At 35.1% G+C, this 14,263-nt stretch overlaps 1 protein-coding gene across 2 annotated transcripts in view; it reads left to right on the top strand.

Moving 5' to 3' along the window:
• The first annotated feature begins 8,776 nt into the window (after positions 1–8,776).
• Positions 8,777–14,263, top strand: part of EPHA3 (EPH receptor A3) — a 369,048-nt gene continuing 363,561 nt past the window's right edge. For both annotated transcript variants that reach the window (XM_004607003.2, XM_055127750.1), the window contains exon 1: positions 8,777–8,965. In XM_004607003.2, the coding sequence (XP_004607060.1) occupies positions 8,878–8,965 (88 nt within the window). In that variant the 5' untranslated portion in view covers positions 8,777–8,877. The remainder of the gene's footprint in view (positions 8,966–14,263) is intronic.

The following is a 14,263-nucleotide window of genomic DNA, read 5'->3' as shown; positions in this document are numbered from 1 at the left end:
ACATATTATTTTTTTAACAGTATCCTGTTTCTTCTAGACAATGTTAGATATTTACTTTTTAATTAAAAGTCTTTAAATATAGAGTAGGAAATTCATTTGAAATGATTAAATAGATAATACAGGTCAGTAGGTTATAAAATACTTATTAAGGTAGTTTAGATAAAAGAGCTCTGTATCGTATATATTCTTCTTGGCCATATACCTGAAAGAAGAATGGAATTTAGTGTGATATAGTATTTGACGAGTAGTGGGCACATCAAGTTTGTGGAGCTAAGATTTTTTTCTATTGGACCATGTAGTCCCATATTTTTCCTTATTTTTTTGCCATCAGATAATTCATGCTCGAATTTAAATATATCTACGCACCTTTTACTAATTATTTAAGTCTATGTATTCTGAAACAATGCCATATAAAATCTCCAATCTGTCTATGGTATCACCTATAAATTTGTTAGGAAGCTTTAATAAGTCAGTCTTTATCCTAGTAGGCTCCCCAATCTTCAACATTCGAAAGATTGTGATGCTATATTCTAGAAAACACTACTGCTTAGAGCTACAATACAATACCCCATGTATGTGTTCATGAGTATAGATATGCATGTGAATGTATGTATGTTCATAAAAATGTGTGATTATTTATCAGAAACATTATTTTAAAAGACTTTGAAATGGGTTTTATTTATATCAAAATTAATTCCTCTACTACTTCCACTTCTCAAGATCCATATTCATCACTCAGAGCTTTGAAATGTTTTCCTCAGATTTTTTTTTTTTTTGGTTTTTGGGTCACACCCGGCAATGCACAGGGGTTTCCTGGCTCTTCACTCAGGAATTACTCCTGGCGGTGCTTAGGGGACCATATGGGGTGCTGGGATTAGAACCCGGGTCGGCCGCGTGCAAGGCAAATGCCATACCCGCTGTGCTATCGCTCCAGCCCTGTTTTCCTCAGATTTTAAAATGAACTCTTAGATTGTTTTGTTTTTGCCAGAGAAATGCAGGACTGTGATAGTATCTGTGACTAATGATAGTAGGTAAGATACTTTAAAATGTAAATATGCTTTAGAGTTAACTATAAAAGTGAGGGCAAGAAAATGTCTTAGGTAGCACTGGTTAATCACAAAAACAAATCACATTAATAACCTATTGTGATAACCATTTAGTTATAACACTGATTTATATTTATAATTTATAGTTAGATATTTAAGTTACATACATTAGTTTTATGTTGATTGAAAAACTAGCAGAACAATTAAGAAATTTTATTCAGTGTTTAACATATATAAAATTCATTTATAGAATCTATTATAACTATTTCCAAAGGCAAAATTAACAAATTGCACTGAATAATGTTACTGTACTTCCAGAGTTTTCTTGGATTATTCTATTTTTTCATCCATAATACTTAAGTAGAAAGATTTCTTATAAAGTTCCTCACAAGTATTTTCTCTTCTACTTTCTTTGTATAATGGCTAAACCTCTCAAATACTTCTCCTGCCTTTGCCTTTAATTTGTGACCATAAGGAAATCAGTTTTCTGTAATTGGTTTTCTCTAATTGGTAAAGCAATAGTTTATAAGCAGCAATAGTTTATAAGAATCTAAACATATGATTCTCAGATATTTTTTCATTAACTCTAATAATCATTTTGCCTTCAATCTTCATATTAGTTTTATGCATCCCCTTCCTGAAGTTTACTTCTCTTGTGTGATCATTGATATTTACTATTATTATTTTATTTTAAAAATTATACTTATTTCATCTGACAATTGAATATACCATTTAATTCTAATTGCATTCTTAGTCTTCTTTTCTTCCAGTGGATATGATCTTTCCAGGTAATTTAAGTGGATTAGCTATTAAACATTAACCAATGATTATTTTACTTGGAGTTTCTGCTCTGCCTTAATTTCTGGATGCATTGTTTTATTTTTAACTATCACTGTCACTGTCACTGTCATCCCATTGATCAACAATTTTCTCGAGTGGGCACAGTAACATCTCCATTTCCATTTGTCCTAGCCCTGAGATTTTAGCAGCCTCTCTTTACTCATTCTTCCCAGTGGTGCCGCTATATATATATATATATATATATATATATATATATATATATATATATAGAGAGAGAGAGAGAGAGAGAGAGAGAGAGAGAGAGAGAGTCTCTGAATCTTGGCCATTGATGGAATTACATGGTTGGTGCTGCGGGAAGTTTGTGAGTGTGACTGCCTAGCTACTGGAAAATTGGTGGTCTGGGTGGAGGAGGCCTAGTCCCAAACCTAGCAGGCTTAAAGATCTCAGCCCCAGGTCCCGCACACCTGGGTTCCTCTGCCAGTTCCTTCATAAGTGAGGCTCGTCTGAAAGTGTGGAGAGGGGCCTTGAGCATGGCTGTGGCTGGCTTCCTGAGCTCTGCTCAGGGTAAAAGAGGGGGAACTCAACCCACCTTGCTCTGAGGGCTCAGGGTGAAGACAGTCAGGTGCGGGGGCAAAAGATCATGGCCACACAACCTCGAGACCTCTTATAGCCTAGTTCTCCCTCTCAGAGAACCTGACAGGGTACGGAGAGCATCTTGCCCACACAGCAGAGCCTGGCAAGCTCTCTGTGGCAAATAAAACAAATACAGTAACAATGATGGGTCTCATTCCATTCATTTTTAACTATGTCACTGACTATTCAAGCAAGTATCTTTTCATGTACTACATGAAGATCCTTGTTTCCAAACTTCTCTCTACCTCCCCTATTTATCTACTGCATTCCCCCCGCATTTGATTCTTATATTAAAAGTCTAATTTCAAGACAGAAAAAAATCACATAATCTTCCATTATAATTTTATTAGGCGTAACTATTTTCTTTCTAGGCTTCACCTCTAAGCTTGTCTTTGTGAAAAAGTAGTATGCTCACTCTTTCTTTTCCTCATTTTCATTTACTCCTTTATAAAATCTTATCTGATGTCTAGTGATTTCCACAAAATAGCTATCAATAAAGTCTGAAATCATTCAGTTATCAAACCAAGTTTTTAATTTAGTGATATTTTATTGAATATTCTTTCTATGTATCATTGACAAGAAGCAGTTTAAAAAACATGTTCAAAGTTTGGCTTCTAGACATCAGGAAGATGGCCCAAATTGTTGGGGTATAGACTTTGCATGTGAAAGGCACAAGTTCTGCATTATATGTTTTCACAAGAACTTCCAAGGACCAATTTCAAACACCATACTGGTAGTAGTAGCCTCTGAGAGAGAGGAGGGGTGGGGGAGAGAGGAGAAAGGAAGGAAGGAAGGAAGGAAGGAAGGAAGGAAGGAAGGAAGGAAGGAAGGAAGGAAGGAAGGAAGGAAGGAAGGAAGGAAGGAAGGAAGGAAGGAAGGAAGGAAGGAAGGGAGGGAGGGAGGGAGGAAGGAAGGAAGGGAGGGAGGGAGGGAGGGAGGGAGGGAGGGAGGGAGGGAGGGAGGGAGAGAGGGAAGGAGGGAGGGAGGATAGCAAATTAACATTACATTTCTAACACTCTAGTGTCTTCTAGTTCTTTATTTTCTTCTTCTTCCTATCTATTACATACTGTAATATTCTATAACTTCATTCTTGGACAATAGATATTCCTACCAAAAACTTGCTTATGTGATTTAGCACACTTATATTTATATACTACTTTAAAATAAAATTTGTTTTCAAATTAACAACTCTAGCAATAGTATTTTTCTCTTAGCAATACATATAACTTTGGGTTTTCTTAAATCATTTACCAAAATCCATCTAAAATAGAAATTGGTGTAATGCTCATGCCTGTCTGATGTCTTAAATATCTCTTGCATTCCTGATTACATCTTTATTGAAACTTGAAATTCAAAGGTCTTCTAGACCCTTCATTCCATCTTACTTCTCATAGTCATGTTTGGTGATCCTCTCTTTCCATTTATAGCTGTATTATTTGTAGCTATCCCATCATCACACAGTGTAATATCCTCTAAATTCAATCAGTTTAAACAATTTCTTTATTTATTCAAGACTTTTAAAAAGTATTAGATGTTTTTAGTGTACCAACTACTGGACTTACATTTCATCTGAACTCTCTGAAATCTCAGGTATTGTTTACAACAGTCTTATCAGTTTGGATAAAGATCTATTATTATTATGTATCCTGATGTATTATTCCTCAAATTTTGCTTGGAGTAGCAGGAGCAAGGAAGTTATTGTGATTATTCTGGGTCATTGTGATTCAACAGCCTCACTTGTTTCAGTAGAGGTTTTGTTTCTCCTGTGGGAAAGGGTTCCTAATTGATCTCTTAGCTCCTATATGGTGATGCTGTTTCTCTTTTACAGATTGTTTTCTCTTAAAGATGCTGATATTATTGTTCTAAGATTCAAAATTAACATGTTTCTTTGTTCCATATCATTCTCAAGTCTAAACTCTAGAATTGTTTGTGGAATTCTTTATAACCTCACTTTGCCTATTATCTTCTTCCCTCATTCCCATATCCTCTGACAACCCGTCCAAAGCTAGGCTCATGTAATAAAGGTTCATTTACTCCAAATGCATACCTCTAAACATTTTTTTTAATTCTGTGATTAAAACAGTTTTTCATATGCCACTCAATTTTCTTCTACAGGTGATATACTTTAACCAATTGTGACCTCGTTTCCCCTCTGTACCATCAAAATGTAGTACCATGAATCTTTATGTAACATTTGCCATATTCTCTCAGTGTGATTCTAAATACTTTTTTTACTCGTTGGGGACTGGAGTGGCAGCACAGTGGGTAAGGCGTTTGCCATGCATGAGGCCGATCCGGGTTCAATTCCCAGCATCCCATATGGTCCTCTGAGCACCACCAGTAGCTATTCCTGAGTGCATGAGCCAGGAGTAACCCTTGTGCATCACTGGGTATGGCCCCAAGAGCAAAAAATAAAAAATAAAATTGAAATATCAACATGTTTTGGCACATATATAGTATTCATATTCTATTGAATGTGAATCATTAGGTACAGTAAATGTTGCAAATAAAAGAGTAAGCTCATCTCTCTTCAACAACCAATTTAAAGTTTTCTTAGTCAGCTATTGCCTAACTTCAAACATCTATTTTAGTTTCTTCTTTTATCAGGTTTCTTTCTGTTATAGGGATGCTAGTTTAGTTCCTTTTTACTGTGGTTTTATTTTTAAAATAAGCTCAGCTCTCTTTGTCTTGTCTCTGAGATCTGTCCTTCATATTCAGTGGTAATTCTCAAAAATTAGATTACTCAAAATGAATAAATAAAATAAATAACTTGCCATGTTGTGGGCTCCTGAGTCTTAATTTCAGAAATTCAGACTCAGCAAGCCTTGGACAGAAGGAATGAAGAGACATTTTTAATAAGCTTTACAGATACTTCAATAAAAGATAATCTCTATAACCTCAGACATTTCACTTTCAGTAAGTTTTCTTCTTAAATCTCAGTTATGCAAATCTCCTGGAAGACAGCGATATAAAATCTCCTGCCCTCGAGCCAGGCTGTCTTCACCAGGGTTACCTAGGATGGTGGCAGGTTGAGTCTCCTCCCCGCCCCAAGCAGAGGCGTGGCAGCGGGCAGCTGAAAACCTCTAGAATCCAGCCACAGTCATGCTCAAGGCCACTCTCCAAATGCTTGGACAAGCCTTTCCCATGAAGAAACCAACACAGTAACCCAGGTATGTGGGACCCCTGGCTGAGATCTCCAAGCCTGCTTGGATCTGGACTGGGCCTCCTCCACCCAGATCCCCAATTTTCTAGTAGCATGGTAGTCACATCCATTAACTACCCTGGCGCCATAAAATCTCATCAACAGCCAAGATCCAGAGACTATAAAACAAAGCTCCTGGAAGAGAGTGATGCAGTTTTTCCTGGAGCACGCAGCCACGCATCCTCTTATACTCTAGCCCACTGATGTACCTAAAGCAGCACACATGTGTTTGGTTTTAACATACTTGCTTGTATTCTCTTATATAAGGGCTTAAAGGGCTCCAGAATAAAATTAATAACCTTTACACACTTGCCTCTTATTGTGGTGGGAAGATGCTAGCTGGTTGGGTGGGTGTTTAAATTATTATACGTAATGAACTATTGTGAACTACTTTATGAAAATAAAATATATAAAAATTGCAAAAAAACTCAGTTATGATCAGTTCTTACTAGCTGAAATATGTTTGATACATTTTTATATAATATATTGTAAAATCACTGAAGTGTGTCATAAAAACCTTGGCAGTTTTCCAATATACCTTTTGAAGAGCATCTTTTAACACGTCCCACCATTTACCTCTTTTATTTTCCAGTCAGTTATGTACTGGGCATATTCTCTGCTGGCTTTATAACAGTATCTTAGATTTGCCCTCACTTGTGAAATAATAATAGCATTTATGTTGCATCTGCCTGCCTGCCGTGCCTTCTAAACCGTTCCCCTTCTAAAGACCTCCTACTCATCCTTCCAGCTGCAACTCAATTATGACTTTCTGTAGGAGACCTTTATGAATGAGTGCCCTCACTTCTCTCCTCATTCTTTCCCTGGTCAAATCCATTGTTCCCTCTGTTTGTGTGGGCATGACTCTTTCAGATATATCCAGAAAGGCACTCAGATCATGGAAACTCAATAACTAGTCTGATGTCTCCTGACCCAGGGAGTCTATTGAAAGATTCTATGCTGTTTATGTGATATCCCCAGATAGGAATTGCTTTTTATTCACTTTGATGCAATTGTCGCTTCTTGCCAATGTGAGTCACTTTCCACAAGACAAAGCCATGAAGTACAAAAAAAGAGGAGAGTGAAGGGAGCCAGTATATATGTCTATTAGTGCATTTGGCCAGCTTTTCCAATATGTTTGTGAATTGTCATTTCCAAATAAAAGTTTATTTTCTTTCAAGCCTCAGAAAAATCTTATCTAAACCTGGAACAATGGAACTTTGCTAGTGGGAAGACTGCAGTTGTTTCGGATGTTAAAGAATGCCATGGTCACCACTATCTGAGTCCTCTGTACAGTGTCTGTCACTATTTTCAATCCTGACAGACTTGGCACTTGAAGAGAATTCTACAGCCTTCTGTGACATAATGTGGGGAGAAGAGATAGAAAGGATCAAGGCATATGTAGCAAAAAAGAATAGGGGTCATTCTTTTCTCCAGCCTTTTTCTATCCAACTTGCCACCCCCATTCCTGCTGGAAAACTATTCTCAGAAGTTGCTATTTTAAATTCATGAGAAAATTGTGTTCTCTCATTAGAAATGTAAGGTTTGTGGAATGAATATCTTATTAGCAAGACTCCATCCTATTTAGATTCCACAACCTAGAGCTCTGAAATTGATCACTGCGCTTAAAGTTGTGACACAACCTTTACTGTCTGGAGTTGTGCTAGGAATGTAAGAGTCTTGTCTCCTCTTTAGAACAGGAAAATAGAATTGTGGGAGAATAGTAAAATCATCATCTTCGGGGGGATTTTTAAAGGTAAGTGAGAATAGTTGTTAAAATGTAAATTACAAAATTATTTGGCTGGAAATGATTACAATGATATTGTCCAACAAGGAAACGGAATATAACAGAAACCACTTATGACCATTAAAGTCAGTGAAAAAAATATCCAGGAACACTCTTATTTAACCACTGGATTTGGACTGTTACAGAAGAACAGTATCTAACTATTATGAGTTAGGAAGTGTTTGGAAAGTTGAATGGGGAGCAGTGAATCATGCATTGTTTATCACATAAGAAGCAGAGATCCTAAGGCTGCTGGATACTGAGGGGAGGGGCAGGGTGTAGCGATTGTTGTCAGGCACTGGAGGTTTGATTTGTACACTTCTTATTTATCACCCTGTCACAGACTAGGCATGAATGCTGACCAACAACTATTGCTAGGGCTGGATTTGTTCACTTCCCTGGATACTGAAGGTTTAGAAAACCAATGTGCACCCTACTTGCACTTTCTCAGGGGCTAAAGAGAGGAGACACAGGGCACGGCAATTGCATTGCAATTGCGTTGCACGCGGCCAACCCGGGTTCATTCTCTGGCGCTCGTATGGTTCCTGAGCACTGCCAGAAATGATTTCTGAGTTCAGAGCCAGAAGTAAGCCCTGACTATCCCTGAAACTGGTTCTCAAACTTTGAAAAAATAGAATAAATATAATTGTTTTTAAAAAAGAAGAAATATTGATGCCAAAGTATAATGAATGCACTGATACCATTTGATGTGGGAATGAAGAGACTTTCTCATCTGTGGTGTATATTCGCGTGCTTCTCTCTATACCACAAAGGAGTCGTGAAGAGTTATGATCACATTGAATGCATGAAAGAAATCATCCGAGTTTTCCTCGGAATTGCACAATCAGCATGGTCTTCTTTCCAAGGAAAGGGCCGTTTCCTTCAGAAACAAACGTATCTCTGGCAATTCGGTTTCTTTTTCCCGCTCTCTTACTGCCATATGGCACTGCTATCAGAGTTTCTGACTCCTTCTGGGAATTAGCCTGCAAGAGAATGTACAGCACACAATAAAACAACGGCTTTGCAAGGAAAATAAAGGAACGGGCGGGGGGGGGGTACTTTATTGTTCCCACCACGAACACATCAGAACGGCAAGATTTCCTGCCCCGCTGGCGACGCCCCGCACCCTCGCCCCTTTCTGCTCCCACCATGGCTTTCGGAGACGTCTGGGAACCGCCGCCTGCTGTCCTGTTCTTCTTCAGCGCTCGCTTCCGACGGCACTAGGACCCAGGAAAGTCCCCGAGAGAGGTTCGCGGAAAGGCAGCCAGACTCCTCCTTATCTCCAGTGTCAAACTTGACATCAGCCTGCGAGCGGAGCATGGTAACTTCTCCAGCAATCAGAGCGCTCCCCCTCACATCAGTGGCATGCTTCATGGAGATATGCTCCTCTCACTGCCCTCTACACCAGCAACATGGATTGTCACCTCTCCATCCTCCTCTGTCTCAGCTGCTCCCTTCTCCACTGCTTCGGGGAACTGACTCTCCAGCCTTCCAATGAAGGTAAGCCAGGTACCCGGGGGGCGCACGACCCTGACCCGCGGGGCTGGAGCACTTCAGAGCACGTTTGCAAGGAACCTTTTCAGGTCCTTAAGGGGCTTAAGTGTCAGAGCCTCTGGCTTTGAGGGTAAATTAAAAAATATGCTTTTATTTTCAGTTGCCTTCTTAAAACACTTCCCTGGGTCATCCGAGAATCCAAAATGTGTTTAATCCGATACCAATTCAAGCAATTAGCTTGTTTGCCCATTGAGAACAGAAAGAAAGAAGAAATCCTGCATTTTTACACCCCAAGATGTTAATGGGCAAACAGCCCTGGCAGTCTTTTATTTTCTGTTTTGACCATGTAGTACTATGAGAAGTTGAAAAGAAAATTCAACACTCTTCGCCACCTACTTTAGTGTGTTTAAAGGTATTGACAGGTTGCTCCTACTTTGAATTCTGGCGTTTATGAATGGACTGAGGGAAATTAGTGCTTAGTGAAGTGGAGATACGTGTGTGCCTGTGTATTTATGTTGCAACTGCTATGTCGAAGTGATATGTATCCCACCAGGCGATGGTTTGCTCTATGGTACAGGTTCTAATGAGCAGCATATGCCACATTAACATAAGTAATATTTGCAGGAATTACAATAAGCTTAAGTTGGATTCTCTTTGTTTAAGGAGTTATTTACAAGTAGTAGACTGTATTTAATGAATAGTGAATAGTAAAAAGCTCCCGGGTAGGTATAGTATAGCAAATTAAGACAGAATGTTCAAATGCAGCAAATGACATTTCCTTGATGGTGGGTTATTTATTTTCCTCTCAATGGGCATTCATCTTTTTTCCATGAATGAAAATACGAACCTAATGTTGAGGACAATTGTATTTACTATGAGATTGTGTATTTTGTAAATTTATAAGCTTTTCCTGGTATATTTTTTTGTTATCTAGTCGTAATGTTTTGTGAGCATAATAAGTAAATCTATAAACAAACTTCTCTGAATAAGTGGCTTTTTTTAGCATCACTTGCAACTTTGATTTCCTACTAGTCATTTTAATCTATAACAATATTGAACATTTTAGCAGTACCGAGATATGCAATTACTACATTATATATTATGTCACTTACTAGAATATATATTGGCAAGCTAACATTGTTGTATATATATATATGTTTACATACATAAAACTTTTAAAAATGCCCAAACTCAAATTATTAGAAACATTTAGATAAAATATTTTAAAACTGCCTTTTATATTTGCTGACCTACTTTCTCTGCTAATAGAGGATTTTTTTTGTTAGTGAGTGCCTTTATCAATTTGGTAGATTTCATTAAATTGTTCTATCATTTTTGCGGGTCAAATGGGGTGGGAGAAGTACTTAAAATCCTAAACTATTACATTGAAGAAAACAATCTTACCTATAAGTGACACTGCTTGACAAACCAAATTAAAATATTTATTAGAAAGTAATGGTCAAATCATTCTTCATAGATGATAGGCAACACTAGTCACCTGTATAATGAGTAACATCAATAAGATGAAATAATAAAATCTTTATTTGACATTATTAAAGGATTGACAATCACTGTCACTGTCATCCCGTTGCTCATGGATTTGTTCGAGCGGGCACCAGTAATGTCTCTCATTGAGAGACTTATTGTTACTGTTTTTGGCAATAATTAAAAATAATTGTTATTCTCACCTTGCTCTGATAAATTGTAATTTTCCAAATAATATCTACACACTATTCAGATAATGGATTTTACTGAATTAATAATGCACAAATATGTAAATGAGAGTATTTGGGGGGTGGAGAGGGGGTCTGTCTTTTCAATAAATTGCAAAATGAGAATATCCTTTGTACTTTTTTGCAAATACAAAATTACTAAATGTTAAAACTAATTGAAATAAGAGTGATTAAGTGTGAATTTTTATATATTTCAATATATGTTGCATAAATGTATATTACAGGCAGGTACATATTAACAATATGCATATAGGAATACAGGTAATTTTGGAAATTTACATAACTGCATTTTATTTGCTTGAATAAAAGTTTATCTCTACACTGTTCTTGGAATTATTCTTTTAGAGCCTGTCTAGTGAGTGCATCTCTTTCTCTACCGATATTCTAAAGAAAAGCTTTGAAATAAAAATTTAAATAATTCTTTAAGTTTGGTACTATTAACAAAGCATTATTTCTGAAAATCTATAGATTGTGTATGAAAGAATAATTATAAAGTTATTTTTACTAATTTATCTTAATATATACATTTTAAGAAATGAAATATAAATACAAGGATGATTTTTAAATACTATATTGAAAATCCCATCTAAACACTATAGAAAATTTACTAGTAAAATTTACTAGACTTTATTCAGCAATCTATATGTATAAATAACTCAAATAGATCAAATCCAAGTTATTGAATTAATTCTTAGAAATAACATGTGTGTTTTTATTTGATATTTCATAATCAAATATTAACATTAATATAATATGGATCCATAACAAGAAAATAGCTTTAAAAAGTTTAGGTACCTACACTTTTTAATATGATCCCAAGAAAATAGTGATACTTTCCACTACAAGTTTCCTCAATTATAATAGATCATTCATAATTTTAATGATCACTTAAATCAAGAATTGACTTATGTATTTGAACAGAAACTTTATAAAAGCTACATATATGTTTGTAAAAGCCTTATACATTTCTTCCATTTATGTGATACATGAAAAAGACCCCCAATAAGAAATCAAATATTTTTCATGCCAAAATTGGATAGACACACCATATGTTATTGGAAAAGTTTAATATTTGCCCCATACTTATATCTTACATTACTTATGATAAGGGAACTAGGAAAGACTACAGAAATAGGTTCAAACTTGATATAAAGTGAAGTATCAACTATTATTATGTCACTCTGTTTTAACATTGTATAAAACACTTTCCTTAAATACTTCTGCTTGGAAATAGTTTGAGTAAGAAAGACTTTCTTCATCAGTATTACTACACTACATTATTTTTTATCAAAGTGTTTATAAACTTACCTTTATCCATACAACATTTATACTGGAGATCAGTTTCCAAAACAAAAGGGAGTGATATTATGTATGTATGTGTATATACATATGTATGTATATATACACACACATATATATATATAATGCATTTTGAAAGACTTATTGAGGTGAATGGACATAACTTCTATAAAATGTATCTCATTGAACACAAATCTCTGTAATACTAAGGGACTCTACATGGTCATTTATAGTTTAAAATAGAGCTTGCAGAAGAGCACTGTATTCCTTTTCAGTATTAGACAAATGTTGGAGAAAATAAATATTTAAACACTGGATTATTGCCTTTTAAACTATTACTATGAATTAGCATCATTTTTCATGTGTAAAGACTAATCCTTGAGTAAAAATACTTTGTCACTAAAAAATTAATAGAGAACTAAGATATCTTATCACTATTACAGAATGTTATTTTTGAGAAAGGATTTACATTTGCTTTTAAGAGCATTTCATCATGCTAGACTAAATAATTGAATTCATTATACATTTTTGTAATTTAATAGCTCTCCTAATAGCTCGCCCCTACCTCCATCCAACAGTTATAACTGTGCTATTTGCCTGGAGGTAGGAGAAACCTTAATTTCACTATTTTATAACCCACAACAGTTAACACTTGACCTAGGTCATTAACAGGATTATCAGCAAATTTGTTTAAGCTTTTACTGACAACCTGAATTGCTAGGATAATATTTTGATTGTGCCGGAAAGAAACTTCATGTAACCTCTCAAAATCTATCATGAAATTAATTCATTCTGAATTTATATATTCCTGAAAACAAATACTGATAATAATAATTCAGTGGAGAAACATCCACTTTGGTACCTCACTTTTCTTAATTGAATATTTCATCCCTCAGAACATTCTGTTATCTGTTTGTGAACATTCATAAGTAAGCAGTGTAAAACTTTTTTAAAATAATGCATATACTAACAATAATAATAGATTTATAAATACAAGCCACTTTTCATTGTATCAAGGTATTTTATATCACTGATGTTACAGTTGAAAACATCCATCATTGCTTTAAGACATAAAGTCAGTTGCATATATTTATAGCAGAAACAACTGAAACTGTATAAGGAAAACTACATGTAGCATACCATTACCACATGTTATGCCCTGGTCGCATTTTATATACAGTTGTCTTTCTCATGAAAACTAAGAATTGGGAACTACACTGCAAAGCACTAGAATTAACATAAAATATTAAACAAAACATTGTATGCAATCAGGACTTAAAGAATTTTAGCATTACTAAAATTATTAAGAAAGTTACATGAAAAATGGAAATAATTAAATACATTTCTATCTTGCTCCCTGCTTATATAAAGAAGTAGCTTCATCTTGTCTGTTAAACTAACTTTTGAATGGATTTAGTAAGATCCTTTATATTTTTGTACTGTTACCTACATTTTAATGTTCAAAATTTGCTTTGTTCTTAAGAGTCTCTCACTTTTAATAGTTTCTTAGAATACTTTTCTTTATGAAGTTCCCCAAATTGTTTCTGAAACTTTGTAAGTTTTCTGAAATAAAATATTTGCCATTTTTAAATATCAAATAATCAGTTACATATGCAAAGGGTTTTTTAAAGGCAAAACATATTTCCACAGTATATTTGATTTACTAACGTCAATGCAAATGGAAACAGTAAGAACAGTTCTTAAGAGTTACATTTTCCAAGTCATAAAATCTTCAAGAAAATATTAATAAAACTTTCCACAAATCATCAAAAGTCGATAAGTTATTACAGACATTTAGTTACTAAGAAATCTGTGATGTGGGTTACCTTTGATTTTAGTCATTTCCCAATAATTTTGTTTGGCATAAATACTAGATCTAAGGGAAAATATGTATTTCTTGGATGAACAATAAGTTTTACAAATCACTTATGTCAAGAACTCCAACTTTATTCATTTTCTTAATGTACATGTTTTTCCTTTTGAAACATTTAATAAAATCTGCTCTTTTAATTTCTATCTGATAAAAATTTAGAAAAACAGATGCAGGTGTCCCATTTTTTTGTTCTGTTTTCAGTGATCTGGATTTTATCACCAGGAAGGTCAATGCAGGGTTTTTACCAAGTGCACAAGTAGCTTTCCACAGATTTTTCAAATAAAACGTTGACTGGTGGTGTGAAATGTTCATTATGTTATTCATCCAAGTACACTGCAAACCAGAATTGGAAATGCATTTCTCAAAAAAAAAAAATTAAAGCCTTTCATAATTCTCTGT

The sequence above is a fragment of the Sorex araneus genome, chromosome 2 (genome assembly GCF_027595985.1).
Source record: "Sorex araneus isolate mSorAra2 chromosome 2, mSorAra2.pri, whole genome shotgun sequence".
Lineage (NCBI taxonomy): Eukaryota > Metazoa > Chordata > Mammalia > Eulipotyphla > Soricidae > Sorex > Sorex araneus.
This window is presented reverse-complemented; position numbering and strand designations above follow the sequence as displayed.